The following is a 23,101-nucleotide window of genomic DNA, read 5'->3' as shown; positions in this document are numbered from 1 at the left end:
CACAAAGGAAAGACCCCACCTTGTGCCTGGAGCATGCAGTCTAAAGGCAGACAATTCCAACTATCCTCCTCTCACAGGGCTCCGAGACACAGTTATCCTCGTCTCTTTTAAATATTGATTTCTCCTCTTAGCTGCTCCTGCTCCATCTCCCCTGTTCCCCACTCCTCAAGGGCATGCCTTGGCCCATTAGGGAGATGAGCATTGTTTAGCGGTCTGGCAAAATCCTCCCCCCGAATTCCACTGCCTAAATGGAGAACAAGTCTAGCTACTCGCTTGAGCACCAAGAAAAGAGATCTAGGTGTCCTGGCATAACAGCGCTGGAAAAATGTATCCAGCCCATATTTAACCCCAATCCCTGCAGATTCCATTGGTTCAACAGAGACCAATCCCCCCACCCCAAATGCTGGATCTGAGTTCTGGTGGTGCCGTTGTCCTGGAATATGCTGGCATCTGTGTGTGTGTGTATGTGTGTGTATAAATGTCTGCAGTGTTGTTGTAGCCTTGTGGGTCCCAGGATAGGAGAGAGACAAGGTGGGTGAGGTGATGTCTCTTATTGGACTAACTTCTGTTGGTGAGACAGACAAGTTTTAGAGATACACAGGTCTTCAGGTGTGGGCAAGGTACTCAGAGTGACACTGTGGGCTGGAGGGAAAGCTTGTCTCTCCCCCCGCAACAGAGGCTGGTCCAATACAAGATATTTCTTCACCAGCCTTGTCCTTGTGAGGCGAAACGTCAGGGCTGGATCCAGGGGCTAGATGTGGGTGCCCAAGGTTATGTGCTGAGATGCAGCAGGCTCCCAGTGGGACAATAGGAGAGGCTCCACTTATTGTATGACATTCCCTACTTCAGGGCTTAAGCTAACTTCTCCCCATGGAGATCAAGCTGGTAAGGGGTCAGAGACCCCCTCTACAAGGCTCTTCTCCCTTAGTCTGAAGGATCTCGGTGGCCCACGGGCCGAGCCAGCGTGACCCAGCCTTCGGTCTCTATTTGTGCGCCCTCCCCACGCTGGCTGGCGCTGCGAGGGGGGGCGTCGCACCGGGGACGGGGGGTGCCCTGTAGGCAGCAGAGTGGGTGAGTGGCGCGGCCCAGCGGGTCAGAGCCGGGGGAGCGGGCCGGCAAAGTGGGGACGGGCCGGGACCGGCTCCGGGCGGAACGGGGCCGCTGGCCCTTTAAGAAAGTTCAATCGTGCGAGTTCATCAAAGTTTAAAAAGTTTTTCGTGGAAAAAAAGCGGTGGGTGGGGGGGCAGGAAAGTTGGCTGCGGGCGGCGGGGATTGGCTGCGGGTTCCCCGGGAGACGGTGATGCATGGCGAGGGGCCGGGCCGGAGCCCAGCTGAGCCCCCCTCTCCTCGCCCCCGCCCGGGCGGGCTGCGCCGAGCCATTGATGACCGTATTGAAAAGGCGCAGGCGGCAGCTCGGGGCTGCACTCGGGGCCGGCGGCTGCAGCTCATTGGCACCTTCCCCCTCCCTTAATTGCTCCTCAGCCAACTCCATGTGAGCCCGGCCGGGTACAAATAGCCCCGCGCCGCGTTTCCCCCCCACACCGCGCACCTCGCCCACGCCGCACCCCCGTTCAGTTGGGCAGTGGCCAGCCCGCCCCGCACCCTCCCGGGCAGCACCTGGGCACCCTCTCCGCACCTAGCTGCACCCCGGAGCCTTTTGTTTGTTGGTCACCCACAGGCACCATTTCCAAGCCCAGCCCAGGACCGCAGCTTCCCCGAGAGCTTCCTGCCCCCAAGAGAGCCAAGCCGGGGGGAAGCCCTGCGATCCCTGGACAAAGAAGCTACAAGGAACCCAGGACCGTCCACTCAGCCCCCTGCACCCCCGCCATGAGCAACCTCAACAAGGAGAGCGAGCACAGTAACAGCAGCAACAACATCGAGGAGGAGGTAGGGGGCTGGGGAGCAGCTGCTGCTGGGGGGAAGAGGAGGGTTTGGGGGTCCTTGCCTGTCTGGGGGTGGGGTGGTTAATTGGGTAGGGAGGGATAGGGCTTAATGGGGAATTTGGATCCTGGTCTCTCTACCCTTAGCTAGGTGGGATGGGGACCTGAGTGTGTTTGCCTTGTCAGGGGATGTGGGCATGGGCTGGCCTCACAGAGCACCTAAGGTGCTCCCCACAAGTACACCCCACTTCCCCTCTGCAGGGCTGAGCCTTCCTTAATTGGTCCAAAGTGTCTAAGTCTACCAGAAATGTAAGCCCTGCTCTTCCTCCAGTGCCCACCTTGTCTGGGGCTGGGCGGCTGGCTGCGTAGTCAGATTCCTACTCTCTTCCGGCTCAGAGTGGAGCAGTGAAAGAGAACAAACTAACTTTCTAAAAATCTTCTGGGTGGGAGCCCTGCTCCAGCAAAAGCCAGAGCTGCTCTAAGCCCAGGGCTTGCGCTTCCATTTAGGTGACCTAGGTGGTCACCTAGGGCACCAGGATTTGGGGGGGTGGCATTTTGCTGCCCTCAGTGGCAATTCAGTGGCCGGGGGGTTCTTCTGCACTCTGGATCTTCGTCGGCAATTCTGCGGCGGGTCCTTCACTCGCTCCGGGATCCGCCGCTGAAGTGCCCCGAAGACCGGGAGTGTGGAAGGACCCCCGCCTAGGGTGCCAAAAACCCTGGCGTAGCTCCTGTCTAAGCCCTGCTGTGACCAGGCAGCCAACCCAAGGCTGTACCTTTCTGTTGAGCTGGGAACAATCTTGTCTGAAGCTGGGGGCAATGCTTGACCTCTGCCATCCCTGAGCTTGGCTCTTGGTCTGAGAGAGTTTTCTGTGCCTTCAGCTGGGACTGGCCCGAGACTCTCCAGGACTCCATTCACAAGCCAGGAGAATTTTCTCTCCCCATTTCACCCTTAAAAATCTTGCGCTGCTTAGTGCTTAAAGTGATCTCAAAAGTGTGTGTGTGTGTGTAAGGTGCTCTGCCATAACCTGGGAGCAGCAGCTTTGGCAAGTCAGGAAAAGTGTGCCCCACTGTGCGCTGGTTTGATTTCTTTCAAAGAAACCTTGGCTGGGTCTGTGAACCCCTAGCTACACCCCACCCCCCAAAATGCATACACTAAGTGCTGTGGCTGGTGTAGTGCACCCATTCCTGTTCGCATTGCTGGGCAAAGGGCCCCTCATAGACCCCTGAGGGGAAGCATGACACCCCTCATCCAGCCCTGATTCCCCTTCACCCCAAAGTTTGGGCAGAGGGGGTCCTAGGGGTGGGAACATCTCAGAATTAAATGACCCCCTGGTGTGTAGCTGGGGTAATGGAGGGGGCCTCATAGGGAAGTGCAGCTGTTTAAGCGGGCCTGGTCTGGTGTGGAGAGGTGCTCTCTTTGGCGCCTTGAAATGCTCGCTCCTCTGTGAATGCACTAGCTTCCCGGCCAAGGACTGTTGCAGGCCAGCTAGAGGTCAGGAACATTAGAGTGAGAAACAAGTTATTTTGTCTGGCTTGACCTCCTGCGTGACCTTGGGTAGATTGGCTAGCCTGGCCCTGCCTGGTGCAGGAGCCCTAAAATGTGGCTCTGGGGAATGAGGACAAGGCTCCTTTAGCTTCTGGGCTGTCCTCAGCTTGGCCAGAGCAGGGTTGCCATGCTCTGCTGGAGACCTGTCTGCTTTCAGTATTATGGTTGGGCAAGAGCCCCTCAGGGCACATAGGGTTGCCAGGCTCCTTTGTCTCCTCCCTGATCACTGATGGCTAGAGGTGCCAACCAGGACTCTGGTTAGCTTTGTGCTGGCTCTGAGAACCCTGTGTCAGAAGGGAGGGCAGAGCAACCTGGGATACTGCTCTCTGCAGGAGAAGCCTAGAACAGAAACTGTTCAGCCTGGTGTCTGGATGGCTGCACTGTGGTGACTCCTGCCTTGTGGCATGCTGCTGGGCAGCAGGGAAAACAATCCCCCCCCCATGTCACTGCCATCTCCTCCTCCAGAATGTCTGTCCCCTTTTAGTCACTGCACCAGAGTATTTAGCATGGTCTCTAACTTTTCATGGGGCTCTGAGAAGTCTCTGAAGCAAGCCCAAGGATGCTCTAACTGTGGTGTGTAGCTCTCAGTGCTGGAGGGAAGCGTGATTCCCTGGTAGCTTCAGTTGGCTATGCTATTCTTCCCATCCCCTCCCCCTGCTCTCCTAGAAGGAGCCGTGCACCATTGCTGGTGCAGAATGGCGGCCGTATTTCCACCCTGGCATTGGGCGAAATGCTTCCAGTACACTGAAGCGTGCTGAGCTATTGATCAGGGAACTCTCAACAGCTACGTAAGAAAACCCCTTAATGCTGAGGCTACCTGTCCACCCTCTCACTGTTCTTGGGGGCGGGGGGGGGGCATGTGTGTGCAGGAACAAAGGATAGCACTTACCTAGGTCTGTGGGAAGTGGGTTGGGAAGATGCTAATGGCTAGTGGAGTGAGATGGCACAAAGCGCTGTCTGGGAATAGGGTGGTGACTGCTTTTTCCATAGAATTTCTTAAGGGTTCAGATGGAGAGGAGGGGTCTAATACTTAGAGCCTTGGTACAGCTGGAGAGATGGTGGTGGCTGCGGCAGTGGCATTTTATAGCATGCCTGGATTTCTAGTCATGGTTTTAACTTCAGGTTTGTCTCCCCCTGCTTGTCACTTTCCCAGTTTTCCCTCTCCTTCCCTCATCCCTAATTAGCCAAGCTAGTCCAGTTAATGCTTCTGTAACACAGGAAGGGGTTCATTTCCAGCAGCTGATCAGCACTGCCTGTGGGGAATCTGCTACAGTACAGCCTAACTAATAGGCACTAATGCCTGGGAAAACCCATTGCAGATCCTTGATCTGATTATTCACTGGCAAGTTCTGCAGGCCAGTGAAACCCAAGATCCTGGGTCCCTTAATTAGTCAGGTGTAATTCTGTTTCAACTACACCTCTGCTGTGATATAATGCTGTCTTCAGGAACCAAAAAATCTTACCACATTATAGGTGAAACTGCATTATATCACCCCCTGGAGCGCTGCTTTATTGCATTATAACTGAATTTGTGTTATATCAGGGTAGAGGTGTACTATCTAGTGCACCCCATACCTTGCAGAACACTTACTGGCATGCTAATTTGGCAGGCTATCAGTCATCATGCTGGAGTAAGGTTTACTATTGCTACATCTGCTGAGAGCTATTGGCTGGTGGACTAGCAAAGTGAAGACTTGAAGCTCTACTATCCTTGGATACATGCTGGTATTGTGACAATATGCTATTGCATGGGGAAGGTAGGAACACCTGTCCCTTCCAACAGTGATGTGTGGTACTAGGATGGGACTTGACTCTTCCAAGAAAGCTAGTCTCACTGTATTTCAATGTCTGTCCTCCATGAGCAGGATGAGAGCAAAGGGGTGTGAATAAAACAATTGTTTGGCATGCTGTCATCCTGCCCCACCTGTAGAGGGGGCTGCTGTGCATGCCCATGGGGTGGGGGAAGGGGAGCAGCATCTGCAATCCACAAATTAGAGCTGCATAGGCTTGTATAAAAGCCCAGATAAGTATAGTAGGTCTCCTCCAAGACTAACTTCTAAAGCATGGGTTTTCAATGTGGGGATCATGGCCACCCTGTCATTTCTAATGGGAGTGAGTGTCCTTGATCCATGGAAAGAAGGTGCTGGTCTGCTCCCAGGGTAGAGAGCCATGGTATGGAAAAGGCTGAGGGCTTCTATGCAAAGACACCTGGCCACTCCCAAACAGTCTTGTTCCTAGAGCACAACACCTGCTAATTCCTTGTTGGATGTAGCTGCCTAATTCTCAAAGCTATCGGGCTTGAACTGCTTCTTTGGGAAGAGCATTCCAGTTGGGTTGGGTCCTTGTTTGTCAGACATTTTTCCCTTCCCTTAATTCCTTGTTACACAGGACTTCTCTGCATCACTCAAATTCCTCTCCCTTCTTATCTTCATCCTTCTAAGAAGACATGGCCATCTCCAAACATGCTTTGGGCTAAAATCTTTCCTCCTAATGTTGCAAACACCTTGGGTGACTCGGAGGGGAAAAAAATTCCCTTCCACTCAATGTGTATTCGACAGCATGATATAGAAAGATTATTTCCCTTGTATAGCCAATTACCCCCACCCCAAGCAGCAGGGAATCTCACATCAATGGGAGAATGATAGATCTACTTAAACAAGTGACTAAAACTAGCAGGAGACTTGACATGACTTTGAATTTGGGGTCTGGAAACTGATTAGACTTCTAGTCAGTTTCAATGTTGCTAATCTTGAACCATGGCTCATTTGAATTCTGGAATATGGCTAGGACCTCTTCCCTGTCACTGGTAAGGCAGCAGTATGTTTAGCATCTTCACTAAGATCTAGTCCTTCCTGCCCTGACCTGAGCGCACTGCTCTTCTCAGAATGCCTTCAAACATCTATTCCTGGATGTGTGCTTCCGCATGGGTAATTTGGTCTCTTTGCCACATCACACTGTAAACTCCTATCAGTTGGCATCCACAACCACCCTGTAAGCCTCTAAGCAAAACCAGGATGTCCCTCTCACTGAACATGCGTACCTTGGCTTATTCTCCTTCTTGTCTGTGTCGCTCCCAAATTTAACTTCACTAGCACCTAATCTCAAGGTCCCTGTCTTTCACAACCCCTCCTGATTAGTGTCCTCTGTAGATCTCATTAATGTGCCTCTCACTCCCACTGATTGGTCATAATGGAAAGCTTAAATAGCAGGGCCTCACACTAGTCCCTGGCTTACCTCACCAGACACCTCCCCAAGCCACTTATCATTATCCTTTGTTTACATGTCTAAGCCAGTCATCAGTCCACATGCCAAGCTATTCTGAACTCATATGCAAAGTTGTCTCTGCAGCCCTTCTTCCAGCCACTAACTTTGGCTCAGCAAACAAACAGCTCTAGTAAGTAGCACTGCTGCTTGTGACATTGGCACAAGTAAACAAAACAGCAATGTATTGATACTGCACCAGCATCTCAGGACCTCGGTATGCCTGGTGCTGTACAAACAGAATCAGGAGAGCACCCCTAGAGCAGGATTTACAATCGATCCTTTGTGTTTAGAACACCATTGTAGTTGACAGTGTTACCTGCTAGATGGCTGTCACCCTGCCCTCTCCCTCGGGTGGGAGTTTAACTTTCACAGCTGTGGTGGCCAGTAGACCTACAAGAGGTTCCATACAGCTCCTAGCCTGAAGCGAATATAAAGGAGGGGAGAGGGCATATGGGGCACCTGTGAGGTTGGGGCAGAGACCTGGTGAGAAGCCAAGGGATCTGTCCCTGGACTCCTCTTGAAGACTCATCTGCTACATCCAGCCTCTGGCTAGGATGACAGATATGTTGCATGAGAATTCAACAGGAATCCAGTCTCCTGCTGAAGTCCTTCTGCTCTCCACCTCCCAGGCTGGCTCTGTCTCCATCAGAGAAGGACTGAGTCTAGATCATTCTAGCCAAGCTTGACCTAAACTCAGCTAAACTGGAGGGGAGGGTAGCTCACACTTACCACTCACCAGCTAGTAAGAGATGAGAATAGATGCTCTTATTTGCTAATTGCTGTTAATCTTTGAGTAGTCCTCATGCAACCACACCAGCCAGTTCTTGTTCCTTCTTTCTCTGAAAGAGGAGAGACTGTACTCTGACCTCAGTTATGTCTCTGGATGCCTATGCTGCATTCTACGCAAGTGGATTTTCACTTTCTCTAGATGTACTGTACTTATCTCTCCAAAACATACTCTTCTGAAACTGAACAACCCTGGACTGTTGTGTTCAGTGCCCCTGCTCCTTACTATGAAGAACTTGAATAGGTAGTAGCTGCCGTCAGTGTTAACTCTGCTTGTCTTATACCCCTTTCCTCCTATGCTGCATTTTGTCTGCTTGGATTATAAGCTCTTCAGGGTAGAGCATGTCTGTACAGTGGCTAGTACAATGGGGCCTGTCAGTCAGCCCCTGCACGCTACTGCAATAAACACCTGTAATAAGCTTTCCTGTTCAATTGCTACATCCCAAGCAGGATAGGAATACCTAGAGCCAGGAGGGTGCCTGTTCCTTCACTTCCTGGATTGTAAAGAACATCTCAGCTGAACCAGTCTGAACTGGCAAACATTTGTCACTAAAGCCCCATGAGAACAGTGGCTGAGTGCCTGGATCACAGGTCCTGGAATTCTATTCCTGGTGGCCTGTGATATTTCCACAAATGCTCTATCTACTTTTGATTCCTGATTCCTTATCCTTCCCCAACAGCTCTCACCGCCTCTATTAGCCAATGAGATATTCCTGCCATACTTGTGGTACTCAGTGATGACTTCCACCTCTTCCTGGTCTAGCACCCCAGTCAAGTTTGGATCTATCTATAGCAGAGGGTCTCCAACTTTTTTACTGGTGATCCCTTTCTCACAGCCTCTGAGTGCAACCCCCAATAAATTAAACACACTTTTTAATATATTTAACACCATTATAAATGCTGGAGGCAAGCAGGGTTTGGGGTGGAGGTTGACAGCTTGTGACCCTCACCATGTAATGACCTCAGTTTGAGAACCCCAGATCTATAGTGATCTCCCAGCTGAGTGAGTCAAGCATCAGTTACATCCACTAGAGCTGTCTCCATGGCTTCACATCTCTAGGCCCTGCTCTTCCATGCTACACAAACAGGAGTTCTCCAACTCTTCACTGCCCCCCCTTTGAAAATATTTCAGGCTGTGATGACCCCCCCCAAAAGTGATAGCAGATTACTGTACATACTCATAGGAGCACTAAATGAAGCATGTAATCATTATCCCTGCAGTCAAAGGCACTGATGCCTTTTGAAAAGTGTAAAATAGGATGACAATACTTAAAACTTCCAAATAGAGGACACTGCTATGGGGCTGGGGAACAGGGTGCGTGGATGGGGGAAGTACAGCAATACCAAACCATGTCACCCTTACTTCTGCACCACTGCTGCTGGTGGTGGCACTGTCTTCAGAGCTGGGCTCCTGGCCAGCAGCTGCCACTCTGACTGCTCAGCGCTGAAGGCAGTGCGTCCACCAGCAGCAACACAAATAAGGGTGGGAATACCATACCATCTCATGACACCCCTGCCCCCCATAACCTTGAGACCCCTTTTTGGGGTCAAAACCACCAGTCTGAGAAACACTATTAGAACATGGGTACAGATGCCTGGGTGTTCTAAAGCCGGGCAGTATAACCCAATCTTCTGCCTCTTCTAGACAAATCTCCAACAGACCAGATGGATAGTGTAGCCTTAATTACACACCCCCTTGAAACACCACCTCTTATGATTTAAAAAGTCTAGGTCTAGGGCTGTTGTTCCCCCCCCCCCCCCCAAACTCCTGCTATTGTTAACAGACAGCTCCCTTTGTCAGATCAGAGTCTGGGGATTCTTTTCAAAGTTAGCAGAAACAACTCTTCATGTCTCCATAATGCATCTTAGGGAAATAAAGCATAGCTGTCATGCACACTAGCTTTCCTTGCTTGCCTCTGTCTCAAGCAAAGCACTCCTATTCCATGCAGCTCAATGGGATCTCTGCTTTCCTCATGTTGCTTGTCATGTTGGTAGTGACAATGTCTCCTTCTCAACTCCTGAAGAGCCCTGTCAAATCCTAAAACATTCCTTGGGTTGGCCACAAAGCACCACAGCTCCAAGTGCAAAAGTGAAACTGATGGGCCTAGGCCACAGCTGTGCCCCAATGCATAACTATGTACTGAAGCTATAGCTGTCTGATCTTTCATAGGCACTGAGCACCTATAGCCCCCAGTCAGCTATTGCTGCCTGCCCTCAAAGTAGGCATGTAGAATCATAGCTTAAAATGAGAACTCTGGCCTCTAGCCTTCAGTATGGTGCCCAGGCAAATGAAATATAGTGAGACTGGTCCAGTCCTGTTTGTCAGCTTTGACAAATTCTAGACTTGTCAGAGGAAGGCACAAGAACCCCTGTAATAGGAAGGTTTCCCCTGTGTTAATTACTCCCAAGAGATCTGCTCTAAGGATTACTTTGGGGAAGGTCTCTGGCCTGTGTTAGGAGGTCAGACTAGATCACAATGGCCTTTTCTGGTCTTGCCATCTATACATTTACTCCACATCACTTAATGGCTGGGTTCTACCTTGAAGGAGGCTTTGTAACTGACAAATGTCTGCCCTAGCTTGTGTACCTGAATAGCCCTATTTGTTTGACCACTGAACCCTGCTAAGCTCTTGGCTTCCATCTTGTGGAAGTGAGTTCCACAGTCTTGACCAGTTTTAAATGTGGTGCCTCTAACATCAGTGGGTATTATCTGTATATAACAGAAGTAAATGGGACCTCCTGGCTTAGCTGTCACTTTGCTGTTCTAGCAAAGAAGAATTTAATATCTAATCTCAAAGGCTCCAAGAAGCCTCACTTGTGATCTGCTTTCTAAAGTTATACACTGATTCAGACAAATCATAAGATTCAAATCTAATGCATGTCTTTCTCACCTAAAAGACACATGTCAGATCAGAAAACCAAGTCACATGACACTGGCTCATTCTGGGTCTGAAACAACACATAAAATGGTAGCTGTCTCTGCAGAAGTCAAGGAAGCTCCTATGTTATAAAGATACCATTTGCTTCAGAGGTGGCTCCAGGCTCCAGCACGCCAAGCACATGCTTGGGGCAGCAAGCCGTGGGGGGGGCGCTCTGCTGGCGCTGCAAGGGCGGCAGGCAGGCTGCCTTCGGCAGCGTGCCTGCAGAGGGTCCGCTGGTCCTGAGGCTTTGGCAGATCTCCCGCAGGCAAGCCGCCGAAGGCAGCCTGCCTGCTGTGTTTTGGGTGGCAAAGTGCCTAGAGCTGCCCCTGATTTGCCTACAACAGGAAGACCCCTCCCTCCCTTTTTCTGTTAGCTGAAATCTGGTTCCTCTTACCCAGAGTTTGGTCTTGGTAACCTAGTGCACATTTACCTTCCAACAACCTCCTCTGACATGCTGGAATGTGACTCCCTGTGCTGAAAAGGCTCTGCATGATGAAGTTGCTGACATGAGAGAAACAACCTTAATGCTGGATAGGGGTCCTAAAAGTGGTAACTGTTTCCAGACAAACATGTGTACTGACAAAATATTTTGTCAGACCCCAATTGTTACCTTCATCTGGAAAGCACTGAAACTCATAGGTTCAGGTGTCCCATGTTCTGACACCTGTCATGTAGCCATCCCACCAGTCTGAGATCATGTGACCATCACATCTGTCAGGTGTGATCCCATTTGGATGGGAGATCAAGGAAAACCCAAGCTGCTGCAGGAAGTGATGTTGGTGACCTTTAGGTCAAAGGAGAGGCAGTGCCATCTGACCTGCCCCTGGGCATGGTGGGAGGAGTAACTGCATTTTAAATGAGACAAACCAATCCTGTGTACTGAGAGGGGGTGGCTAGTGCGACAGACAGAATGAGGAAGTGTCACTGCTGAAGGATCAGACCTTGCCCTGAAGAACTGAACTTGCTCTTGGGCTCTGTCCTCATTGGCACTTGGCACTCAGCCAGCCGCACCCACTTAGGCACACTTGCAAAAACCTCTACTCTACTGTAGTTTCACTCCTTCAGGTGTCACTTGTAAACCACCACTTTATTACCAGGGAGGTGCTTGTGCTGTAGTGACGAGGGCCATATAAGTTCCAATTGGTGTGATGCCAGCCTAGAAGGTGAAACTAGGAGAAACTTCTACAAAAGTCTAATTCCTGCCCTTTCCTAGACACATGGGGTGGGGGGTGGGGGGCGGGAGAGGAATGTTCCTCATAGATACTGGCTGTGGCTTAAAGGCCAGAGCAAGCCCTAGGCAAGCACCAGCCACTTGGTGGTGCCCCTTGCAGCCAATGTGCTGGAGCTGAGGCAGTGCCAACTGTCCTTTCAGTTGGAAGGCAGGATGAGCAGCAGATGCACGTGGTGGGGGGTGGGGACAGCTGAAGCAGGTGCCCCTGGGAACTCTGGCAATGGGGCCATAGCTGCAGGCAGTGAATGACCTCTGCCTGGCCTAGCAACTGCTGGTGTGGAATGAATGGAGTGGACTAGTCTGGGATCAAGCAGCCCCCACCAAGCCTCTTGTCTCCAAGGTGCTGACTAAGGCAGGGACTGGTGGAGAGGTGGGTGGGATGACTATGATGAACTCTCTTGCAGTAGAGGGAGGGGAAGCCCTAATGATTCTGGCAGCTGTCAGGGTCAAGGCTGCACTGCCCCACCATGCAGGCCTGACACAGTACTACCTGGAAGCTTCCTCTTTGATCCAGGTCCTATGAATAGGGCCCAAAGTTTAAAGGCAGATGACCCGGACACATGACTCCCCCAAGTCAATGGCTGGCTACATGTCTTGCCGTTCACATGGGGAGGTGTGTGCATGTGTGAAGCTTTGGACTGATCCTGCCCATAACTGGCCAAGAGCTATGCAATGGGTGACAGGAGGGAGTTGTCTTGAACTCCTGCTGCTCACTGCACCAGGCTGTTTCAGAGCACTACAAGCATAGTCAGCAGCCAGGCTTGTGAGCTGGGCCTAGGGACTCCTGGGATGAGGAGGACAGGGCTGCCCAGAGGATTCAGGGGGCCTGGGGCAAAGCAGGGGAGCTGCAGTAGTTGTACTCATCTGGTGGTGGTCCAGATCTTCAGTGGCGGAGGGCCCTTCAGTTGCTCCATGTCTTCAGCAGCACTGAAGGGGGGGCCCCCCGCTGCCAAAGACCCAGACCGCTTCTGGGCCAGGTCTCATGGGGCCTGGGGCAAATTGGGATCCTCCTCCAGGGCTGCCCAGAGGGGCAAAGGTACATGATATTCTGGTCTTGTGGGGATTCTCCTGCATCTTCCCCTCTAACTTACTGTGAAGGAAGCTCTCAGAGCCATGCAGATTTAGCCCAAGCTTGGCTAGAGAGCTGTGTGACCAGTCAGGGGAATGCAGCCTCTTCATTGCAGCTCCCTTTCAGAGTGGTTCTCATTCAGTCCTGTTGGGTGTTGGTCCAGTGTGGTGTAGGTAGCTGGTATCTGCCTGCTCCTGGACTGGGCAGAGCTGTCATTGTGTGGGGCAGATAGACCTAGCATGCTGGAGTTGCCAGCTGTGCTTTGGCATGGATACCCTCTTGAGTCTTCATTGACAGCAAGGCCAGAAGGGCCCACTGTGATTCTAGTCTGACCTGGATAATCTCAATTTAAACCAACAGTCCTTGGAACTGAGTCCACAAGAACACTAAATATTAAACATGGTGGCATAGCTTAAATGCACATCTCCTCCTCCAGGGCAGAGGTTCCTTACCAGCCTGTGGCACCCTAGATCCCTGCTCCTTTCTTGGAGGTGGGGGGGAGGGGAGATGGAGCAACTCCAAAATGGCTGCAGAGCTGCCTCTTCCTTAAATGCCTTGGTGTGTCGGGCTAGACATGGCTCCTCCTGGCCTCTCCAGAAACTGAGTTGTCTAGGGGCAGGATCCAGAGCTGTCCTAGGGAACATGTCTCCAAACAAGCAATAGGTGAGTTGACTGGGCTTTTGAGGTAATCCCCTGGGCCAGAGGTGTGCCTGCAGCACACACAGACATGCTAGCTTTAATCTTGCTTGGGTAGACCTACATGTGCAGCCATTACCTCCCCTCCCACTGCATTGTTGATGTCCCCCAAGCCCATGGGCACACTAGGGGTGCTGTGTATGTTGGATTTGAGGGAGGGGAAGGCTGTCCTCTCTTCCCCACCCTTTATGGTAGGCTGTTCCAGGGCTCCCTTGGGCTGGAGGGGAGGGAAGCAGTTCCCCACACTGTGTTCTTTACTGGCTTTGTAGTGCTGCCCCTTCCCTTCCCCCCCTGCTCTGTCCTAACTTATCTCTTGCTTTCTGAGCCTCCGGACTCTTCCTCCTGGGCTTCCTGCTCTGGTTGGTTTTGCCTGCCTGTGCCACTTGTGCCCAGCCTCCAAACACAGACATGAGGTGCTATCTCATTCCCCCCTCATGTCTTGCCACAGGCTGCTGCCTGCCTCTGGAGCAGTGGGAGGGTCAGAGCATGGATGCTGGCTAGTTTGAAGGCCCTGGCATGTGCTGGTGCTGCAGTTGTGCTGCCTATAGATCCACCCCTAGCAGCACTGACCAGAATTAGGGACTAGAAAAGGCTGGACTAAACTCCTCCCAGAGATGTCCTTTGTTTCCTGCTGTACTGGGACTGCAGAAGCCAGTGTCAAGACTACAGGAACTTGGAAGCTCATCTAGGGGAGGGGAGCAAGACATCACTGGGGGCTGTGGGGATGCTCACAGGCCTGTTGCTGCTTCAGGTGACTTCTATACCTCTGCAGCTCCTCTGATCCATGGCTCCAGAGATCTGGAATTCTTCCTGCTTTGCATCGCAAAGGATGCTGAAGAGCCAGTCTAGGAGCAAGGCCTGTCCACTCCAACAGAAAAGGCAGTCTGGGAGTGAGCAGAACACCTGGGCCTCTGGCAGGGTGTCAGGGCTGAGCAGCCAGCTGGATTGGGTGTGATTGGCAGGGACCTCAGCTAGAGGGGAAAACAGGAATACCTCTTGCTTGGGGGAGCTAAGCAGGTGTTCCTGCAGGGGGCCAGCTCCTTGTGGATGCTAGAGGGTACCTGCAGCTGCTCATGCAGGTGTATGTCCATCAAGCTAAACATTTTGGTGTGATAGGCCTTGTATAAGCTAGGAAGAGGTGCTGGTAAAGCCAATGCTCTCTGTAGCTGCAGTTCAGGCACACAACTAGGGCTGCCCCTTGACTTCCAGGCTCACCTAATGTACCTTTTGCTGCTGGAAGGTGGGAGGCTGACAGACATAGATACAGACGTTCTTGTTCCCCCCAGAACAGCTACAGCACATGCTGCACAGGCTTCCCTGACCCAGAAACTCCTGTAGGGGTGTGCAGTTCAGTCTTGTCCTCACTTACTATAGCAAGAGATGCCAATTACTAGGACCTGGACTGAGCTTTGTACATGCCATCTAAACAAGCTCCCTGGAGAGGAGTCCCATGGCTCAAAGTGACCCTGTGAGCTACAGTCCCTGTGGTCTTGACACCAGCTTCCTAAAAGGCCCAGTTGCCTTAGTACCACTGGAGATGCATGACACCTTGGTGTGAGGAAACCTTTCCTCAGCTGGCTCCCTGTGAGCACCTGTGCAGAAGCTCTCTGCTCCATCAGCACAGCACTGACAAGGCTTCAAAATCTGAGCAGCATTATGTCCCCTAATACAATAAACACTAGCAAAGGACTGGCTGAGTGACCTTCAGGATGTTGACTGTTCCTTAGTCTCTAGCTGCCTCTGATGTTCAACCCTTGTACTCAGTAAAGCAGTGGGGGAAGCTCTTACAGCAAACAGCTTCTGGCTGGCCTAGGAACAGGCTGAGACTTTCTAGAGTTGATCATATATTTGCTGAACTCCAAGTTACTTTCAGGTACCCATGAGTGCTTGGGACTTGAGCAGCTATCCTCTGGAGGAACATCTCATGGCAGGCTTGTCCAGCTGGCTGGGGTAATCCATGGAAATGGGCTCTCAGTTTAAATGGCAGACTTGCTTTCCCTGAACAGACTGCAGTGCTAGTGAAAAGGTCCTATTCTGGCAGGTGCTCCTGCAGCTAATGCATGTGCTACAATATCCAAAACATGCCCCCAGGCTGCCCCAAGGAGGGGAGCTGGGCTAGCGGAGCAGTAAACCAGCTTGGTGTAGAGCTAGGCAATTGCACTTCAGGGCTTTCCCAGACCAGGCCAGTGAGTCTAATCTCAGGGTGCACACAGTGGTGCATAGCCTGGGTACCAAGCTAATCTCTAGCTGTAGGCTTCCTGCTCATTCAGGCAGAAACCCATGTCTCTCTGCTTCCCAGCTAGCTCAGTACTGTCTTCCTGCCTGGCCCCACTGTGGCTGGGCTAAAGCCCAGTTTTAGAACCACTCCTCCACCCAGATGTGCAAGAGGATGAAATGCTTGAATAGGAGCCTTTAAACAGCCTTAATTGGCAGAGGCAGGGGAACATCCCCCTGTGCATGCACATGGTTCTGCATTGTAGCCAGCACAGCTGTATTTATATCTGCTCTCAATGGCTGCCACTGTAAACCTGACTCTCATAAACACTCAAGCCTCCATCCCCATGCCTCCTTTCCTTTCAGAGATGTTGCTGTACTTGCTTTGGGCCCAGATACTGGCAATCTCCTAGGGGGGCAGGGATGGGCTTCCTCTGACTCCATGTCATTCTTATCCATGACTTAATGTCAATCATGCTTGGATGGGCAGAAAGGCTTGACTGTCATGAGTCATGGAGGCTGAATGTGCCAGGCTGAGCATGTCTGGCTCTGTGCCAGCAGGGAGAGTGGGCTGCTGTGCCACAACTGGGTGGTGCAGTCTAGGGGGAAGGGATGATCTCTTCTCCTTGAGCTCTCAGAATGAGGCTTCAGCTCCTCTGTGTACTGCACACTGGGAACCTAAATCTTCCCCCTTTCTCTTCCTCAACTGCTCCCTGGGCACTCTGCTGGGTCTCTGATCTAGCAGAGAAGGCCATGAAGGCCCTGCTTGACTTGCCATTATAAATCCCTGGCTGTTGATGGTGGGTGCTTGATTTCCTGGCCTGTGCCCTAAAGGGCAGGGTGGTCTCTGCCAGCTTGGGGGGCAGGGTGGTGGTGAGGAACTCTCTTCTACAGACGTGTGGAGAGATCTTTGGCTTGGTCTTCAGGCAACTGGGTCACAGTGTAGACAAATGGCAAAGAATTCTGCTTCAAAAACCAAATCCAAATGCTTGTCAGGATCCTGGTTATGTCACTGGCAATCTGGTGTTTGGGGAGAGCAGAGGTGAACCAATGAAATCACGTACAGCACCGCTGTGCTGTGCACACTGGATGTTTCTCTACCTACTTCAGTAGTATGGCCACTTCTGGGGTGCAGCACAGCAGCTGTTCAGCCATGCATAGCAGTTGTGTAAACTAGTCCCTCCCATTCCTGTCTTAAAATCATAATATCAGGGCTGGAAGGGACCTCAGGAGGTCATCTAGTCCAATCCCCTGCTGAAAGCAGGACCAGTCCCCAGACAGATTTTTTTACTCCCGTTTGCTAAATGGCTCCCTCAAGGATTGAACTTGCAACCCTGGGTTTGGTAGCTCAATGCTCAAACCACTGAGCTATCCCTCCCCTGTTTGTTATTAAGTAGCTCTCAGTCTATTGCATCTATCAGGAAGCTCAGCTTGGCAGTCACAGCCCAAGATGGCATGTGGCTGAATAGGGGCACCCCCACCAAATGCCATGCGCCTTTCAATGACTAGGAGCAGTCAGGAACTCTGCCTCGCAGCACAGGGTTACCTGATGCTACCTAGCACCTTCCCTCTTCAGAAGGGAGAAGGCCAGTACTGAATGGCTAGCTGGCAGCTTCAAATTCATCTGAGTTGGGAGGTTCCAGGCTGAAGTAGTGCCTGCTGTTGCAGCCATATAGGCCACAGACCTAGTGCTGTGGAGAAGCCTGCTTGTGTGCAAGGGCTTGCCACTTGAGCTGGGCCATATTGGGTCACCTGACTTCCTCCTTGGCCTTTAAGTGGGCCAAACAACATGCTTCTGGGGTGACTTCCCTCTCCACTGAGCTTCTAATTGAGGCCACTACTGGGCCACAGGCTTCAATTCACTCATCCTGAGCTGGCAGCTAAGGTTCTGCAGCTCGCCAGGCACTCAATCTGTAGGTAAGAGAAGTCCCTTTATAAAGAGCAGGAAACTGGGATTTAAGGCATGACTCCTGTTCCCAACCAAACGCCAGAATTGCTGTGACTGGCCAAAACAACCAGCTATAGAAATACCGAACTTACAGGGACATGGCTTGCGTTAGTCTGGTTCTTAAAAGGGCAAAGTACTAAAGAGGGGAGGAATGCAACAGACTAGGGGAAAGAAGGGGACAGTGACCCACCTACTTGGTATGTTTGCATTTTGTAGGGCACTCCATTTCAGACTCACAGAATCCGCTCCCTCTAACATGGTGCCTAAGTTCCTGTCACTAACAGGCTCTGCTAGAATATCTGGGACTGAAAGATTAGGCTGCCAGCAAATGTACTATTTGTAATCTTCATGGTTAAGATTCCAAATGTTCTCTTCCTGCCGTTTTTTGTTTTTCAAGCCCCATGTTCCTTGCATCACTCAAGCCTTATAAGTCCCGGGTTTTAGAGCAGGCCGCTGCCTCACAACATTCCATCCTGCTATCGTCAAGTGGCCCCAGCTGCATCTCATCCAGAGCTGACACAACTCTGCAAAACAGCAGCCATGTGCAGTGGCCGGATCTCCTGTGAACAGGATGGGCTAGCAGCTCACAAGCCCTGCACTATTTTCTCATGGGCAGGGCAGCTGTGCCCTGAGCACACAGCACATTGGGCCTTAAGAGGAGGCACAGCTGATGTTTAGAACCACACTCTGTTCCACTGACAGACTTCCAGTGCTAGCAGCAGAACTCTGACAAAGCCAAAAGCATTTGTCTATGCTGACCTCTTTCCTGCCCAGTCCCCTTGTGACAGCCTATATTGCACATGGACACAACTCTAGAACTGGGCTTGGTACAATTTGATTGTCTCATAACTGACTTTATTTTTGACTTTTTTTTTTTGTGTGTGGGGGGGGTGGTCATACAACTTAATGACAGTTGAAATTCAAAAAGTGAAAGCTTTAACAATTCAAACCTAGATTGCATTGTCTGTCCGGCAAATAGCCTTAGATCAAGTTCCTAGTTCAGGCCGTGCTTTCTGTCTTTGCTTAGCAGTAAATTTAACTTATCAAGCGAAATATCTTCAACTTGTGTCTGGTGAAAACACTTATCAAGAAACCAAATTCTTCCAACCCTATATGCAACTTGAAGGGGTTCGCTCCCTGCTGAGGTGCTCTGATTGCAAGGCTTTCTAAAAAGTTCACTTAACTCCACCTCCCTGGCTTGGTTACAGATGTTTGGACAACCTTGGTCTGTAGGGCTCTGTTTGCTCCAATGGGCTTCAAGATATTTCTCTGTTTATATAAAGCAATTTAATGTAGGGCTTTCCTGTCTCAGAGCCTGCTGGTCTCTTGGCTGCCATGATGGACAGGCAACAGTTCATCTTGGCTGCTCTCTAGCTGTTTGAGGAGAAGACTGTAGAAGAAACCATTCTCCTCTTTCTCTTCTTCTCCACCTCACGCCAGCTCTCTTGATTCTTGCCTGGGAGGGTGCCATAGATTTTTTTTAGGCTTCTCACAATGCTGTGGGAGGAGGGGAAATGCTGGGTAATGCCCTGTCTCTGTACCAGGCGTGCTGCTGGGGTGATGTGTGCGCGTGAAATGCATGAAGACCCAAGTGATGTCTCTCACTGGGCAAGACAGCCATGGCATTGTCCAAGTCACCACCTCACTCACCTAGCTGAGTGCTGGTGATGTGGGAAGTGATAAGCCACCCTGCTTTCTTATCGCAGGTAGCTTGGGTGGAGAGTTGGAGGTGGGATGGGGAGAAGCTTCTGCTGTGGATTGGGCTGGGCTGAGGCTTTGGGATTGGGCCGAGTGTGGTGGAGCAGTACAGTGGTATGGCTGGGCTAAGAATGGGCAGGGCTTGGGTGTGTGCAGGGAGCATTGGTAATAGCCTAGGTGCCCTAGGCAAGGGGGTCCCTAGGCAAGAATTGGCCAGCTTGGTTTCTCATCTGAGGAAAATAGCCTGTTGCTGGCAGTGGATGCAGGTTCTCCACGATGAGTCCCACTCTGCCTCCCCAGCTGGTGGCCAAACAAGGCTTCCTGTCATGGGATGGTGCTTGAGACCTGGGTCTCTGCCATGGTGCTGAAAAGACTCCTCTGGTTTCATCACACTGGTGGTGAAACCATCTTGAACAATGCAGTGGGGGTGGAAGGTGGGGAGCCTCTCTAGGAGCAGTCACTGGCAGTGGAGCCCTTTCCTAGTGTAGATGGGCTCAAATTCAGAGTGGGCTACCAACCATATCCATCTTTGTCCTGAGTCTCACAGAGCTTTCAGTGTATTCTCCAGTCTCCTGGATCTTTCCTGCTCATGCTGTTCCCTGGGACTGTCTCCACATCACTCTGGTCCTCAAGCTAATGCTGCCTCTCCCTTCTAACATGCTTGTTTCAAGGGCTTGTTAATAATAGTACAGGACCACTTTCAAAACCATCTGACTTGTATCTTGCTGCACAGAGACCATCCCATTCTGGGACCTGAGCACATCCTGAAATATTGAACAGGGAAGGCTGTTTCACATGGCTGAGGCATGTGCAGGCCTAGCATTGTGACGTGGCCACTGCCTGTGTGCAAAATGGGCTGGTCTCTTCTGAAAATGCACAGCAGATGCTTCCCAGCCTCTGCATTAGTGCTTCTTGCTCATCAGCTACATGCAGGCTGTAGCTGAGCTGCTGGGTCCCTGGTTTGTCTTAACTGCTCTGAGAAGCAGTTGTACTGCATGAGAACCAGTCACCTCTCCAGTGAGGCTGCAGGATTGACTTGCACAGCTTGATGGTGGCTGCTTTTGATAGTCCCAAGGAGCAGGTAGCCATCTCCTGCAGCTGGACTATCACTCTCTCAAATGCTACTTCTGTCACTCACTACCCCAGGACTCACCTCAGCAAGGGTCCAGCCTGCCAAGACCAGGTACAGATTAAAGGAGGCCCCTGGTAGGTAGAAGGAACCTAGCAGGCTGAGACCATACCTACAGCAGAGTGGATTTTGCAGGTGGCCAGGAATGGAAGTAGGTTGGAGTAGGCAGGACAGGACCAGACACTAAGCAGTTTTCTGTCACTTGCTGGACTGGAATGGTCTGCTGGACTTTGATGGTTGCAGGGAGTAACTGGCTGTGTCCCCAGTGAATTAAATGATGAATGTATGAAAATACTTTTTCTATATGCTTATGCTGAGGCTAAGGCACAAAATGACTTACCTAGCAAGGGGGACACAAGACAATAAGATTCTTTAAGTATATTAGGAACAAGAGACAAAGGGAAGTGTAGGCCCTCTACTTAGCAGGGAAGGAGAGCTTAAAAATATCAAGAAAGATGAGGTGCTTAATGCCCCTTTTGCCTCTTTCTTCGCTAGAAAGATAAGTTACTCAACACAATACTGACAACCAGGGAAGGAATGAAAGCTAAATAAGGAAAACAGGTCACAGAATATTTATACAGATGTGTTCTAGTCATAGGGCCTGATGAAATTCATCCTAGGGTATTTAAGCAACTAGCTGCAGCAATCTTAGAGCTGCTAGCAACTTATCTTTTGAGAATTCCTGGAGGGCAAGAAGTCCCCAAAGACTGGAGAAAGGTACTATGTTTGCTTTCCTCTAAAAAGGTGCACAAGGAGGACCCAGGGAATTATAGACGAGTCAGCTTAACTTCAATAAACTTGCTCCAGTATCTTTCCAGGTATTGAACAATGCACTTGTAAGCAGCTGGAGGGTAATAAGGCTTATAAGGAATAGCTAGCAAGGATTTGTCAACAAATCATGCCAAACCAACTTAATTTCCTCCTTTTGGTAGGATTACTGATCTGGTGGATGGAGGGAAGCAGTAGATATGACAGACCTTGGGTTTTTAGTGAGGCTTTTAACAGGTTGTTGCATGACATTCTCATAAGCAAACTAGGGAAATGTGATCTAGATGAATTTATAATAAAGTGGGTGCACAACTGGATGAAAGACTGTACTCAGAAGTTAGACCCATCCAACATGACAGCAAGGCATTGGTATCTAGTGTGGCCGAACAGGGGTCAGTCCTGGATCTAGCGCTGGCCAATATTTTCATTAATGACTTGAATAATGGAGTGGGGAGTCAGTTTATGATCCTTGCCCATGGAAGGGGTTGCAAGTACTTTGAAGAACTTGTACTCTAATTTATCATGGTCCTTTTTAAGTTGGTCTGAAATCAACAAGACGAAAGTCATGAAGTACAAAGTACTTCACTTAAGAAGGAAAAATCAAATAACTGGCTAGGGGGTAGCAGTGCTGAGAAGGAGCTGGGGATTAGTGGACCATAAACTGATTTGTCAATCTGGTGCAGCTGCAAAAAAGGTAATGTTCTAGGATGTATTAACTGGACTGTCTGTATACAGGACACAAGAGGTAATTGCCCTGGTCTACTTGACCCTAGTGAGGCCCCAGGTGGAGTACTGGGCAATTCTGGGCATCACACTCTAGGAAGGATGTTGACAAATTGGAGAGAGTCCAGAAGAGCAACAAAAATGATAAAAAGGTTAGAAAACCTGACCATGAGGAAAGATTAGGGGAGAGGGATAGCTCAGTGGTTTGAGCATTGGCCTGCAAAACCCAGTGTTGAGTGTTCAAGCCTTGAGGGGGGCCGTTTAGGGGTCTGGAGCATAAATCTGTCTGGGGATGGGTCCTGCTTTGAGCAGGGGGTTGGACTAGATCACCTCTTGAGGTCCCTTCCAACCCTGATATTCTATGATTAGGGGGGAACTCCATGATTAGTCTAGAGAAGACTGAGGTGCAACTTGATAAGTCTTCTAATACTTCAAGGGCTCTTATAAAGAGAAGAGTGATCAATTGTCCTCACTACTTGTTCTCCATGTCCAGTGAGGGAACAAACAGGCTTCCAATGATGGGGACTGTACAATCTCTCTCCTTGGAAGCTCTTAAAAACAAGTGGGACAAACACCTGCCAGAGATGGTCTAAGTTTCCTTGGCCCTGCCACAATACAGGGCTGGATTGATGACTTCTCAAGGTCACTTCCAGCCCTACATTTTTAAGGTTCTGTGACTCTTCAAGGTTTCCAAGATGCTGGACAGAAGACCAAGGTTCTGAACCTTGGTGCAGGTGGGGTTGAGCACCGTGGAGAGTGCTTGCTGCCTTGGTTGATTAACTTGTCAGAGTGGAAACTTTAGCAAGCAATGTCCTTTGACAGCCAGGTCTTACTGCCTCCTGCATGACATCCATGTCTATGGATACAGAGAACTTCTATGCACTGTGACAAAGTTCAGGATCTAGCAGATCTATGTACTGCCTGCATCACTATGGGTCAGGAGTCTGGACCCTCTTACAGGCAGATCTGGGTCTGTTAGAGGCATTCCATATGCACTGCTCATGCAAAATTCTGAGCATAAAGTGTGCAAGTCAGTTAAGCCATCTTGCTAAGATCTGGGCTTCCTCCAATTGCTTACCACATGTAGAAGTGGCATTGTGTGCTCTTTGGGTATGTCTCAGACCTCCGCATACAGTGCTCTAAGATGTCCATTGAGGCATGCCTGTGTGATGCAGTAGGGACTGTCTGTGTGGGGAGTGGGAGAGCAGGGGAGGACTTTAGGGGATGG

General features: G+C 50.6%; 1 protein-coding gene across 2 annotated transcripts in view; it reads left to right on the top strand.

Moving 5' to 3' along the window:
- The first annotated feature begins 1,369 nt into the window (after positions 1-1,369).
- Positions 1,370-23,101, top strand: part of RBPMS2 (RNA binding protein, mRNA processing factor 2) — a 52,657-nt gene continuing 30,925 nt past the window's right edge. The window contains exon 1 of one of the 2 annotated variants that reach the window (XR_004002297.1): positions 1,370-1,887. Coding sequence is in view for 1 of the 2 variants with exons in the window: in XM_030577460.1 (XP_030433320.1) it covers positions 1,828-1,887 (60 nt within the window). In the remaining variant the exon portion in view is untranslated. The remainder of the gene's footprint in view (positions 1,888-23,101) is intronic. The other variant, XM_030577460.1, reaches the window with a different exon arrangement.

The sequence above is a fragment of the Gopherus evgoodei genome, chromosome 10 (genome assembly GCF_007399415.2).
Source record: "Gopherus evgoodei ecotype Sinaloan lineage chromosome 10, rGopEvg1_v1.p, whole genome shotgun sequence".
Lineage (NCBI taxonomy): Eukaryota > Metazoa > Chordata > Testudines > Testudinidae > Gopherus > Gopherus evgoodei.
This window is presented reverse-complemented; position numbering and strand designations above follow the sequence as displayed.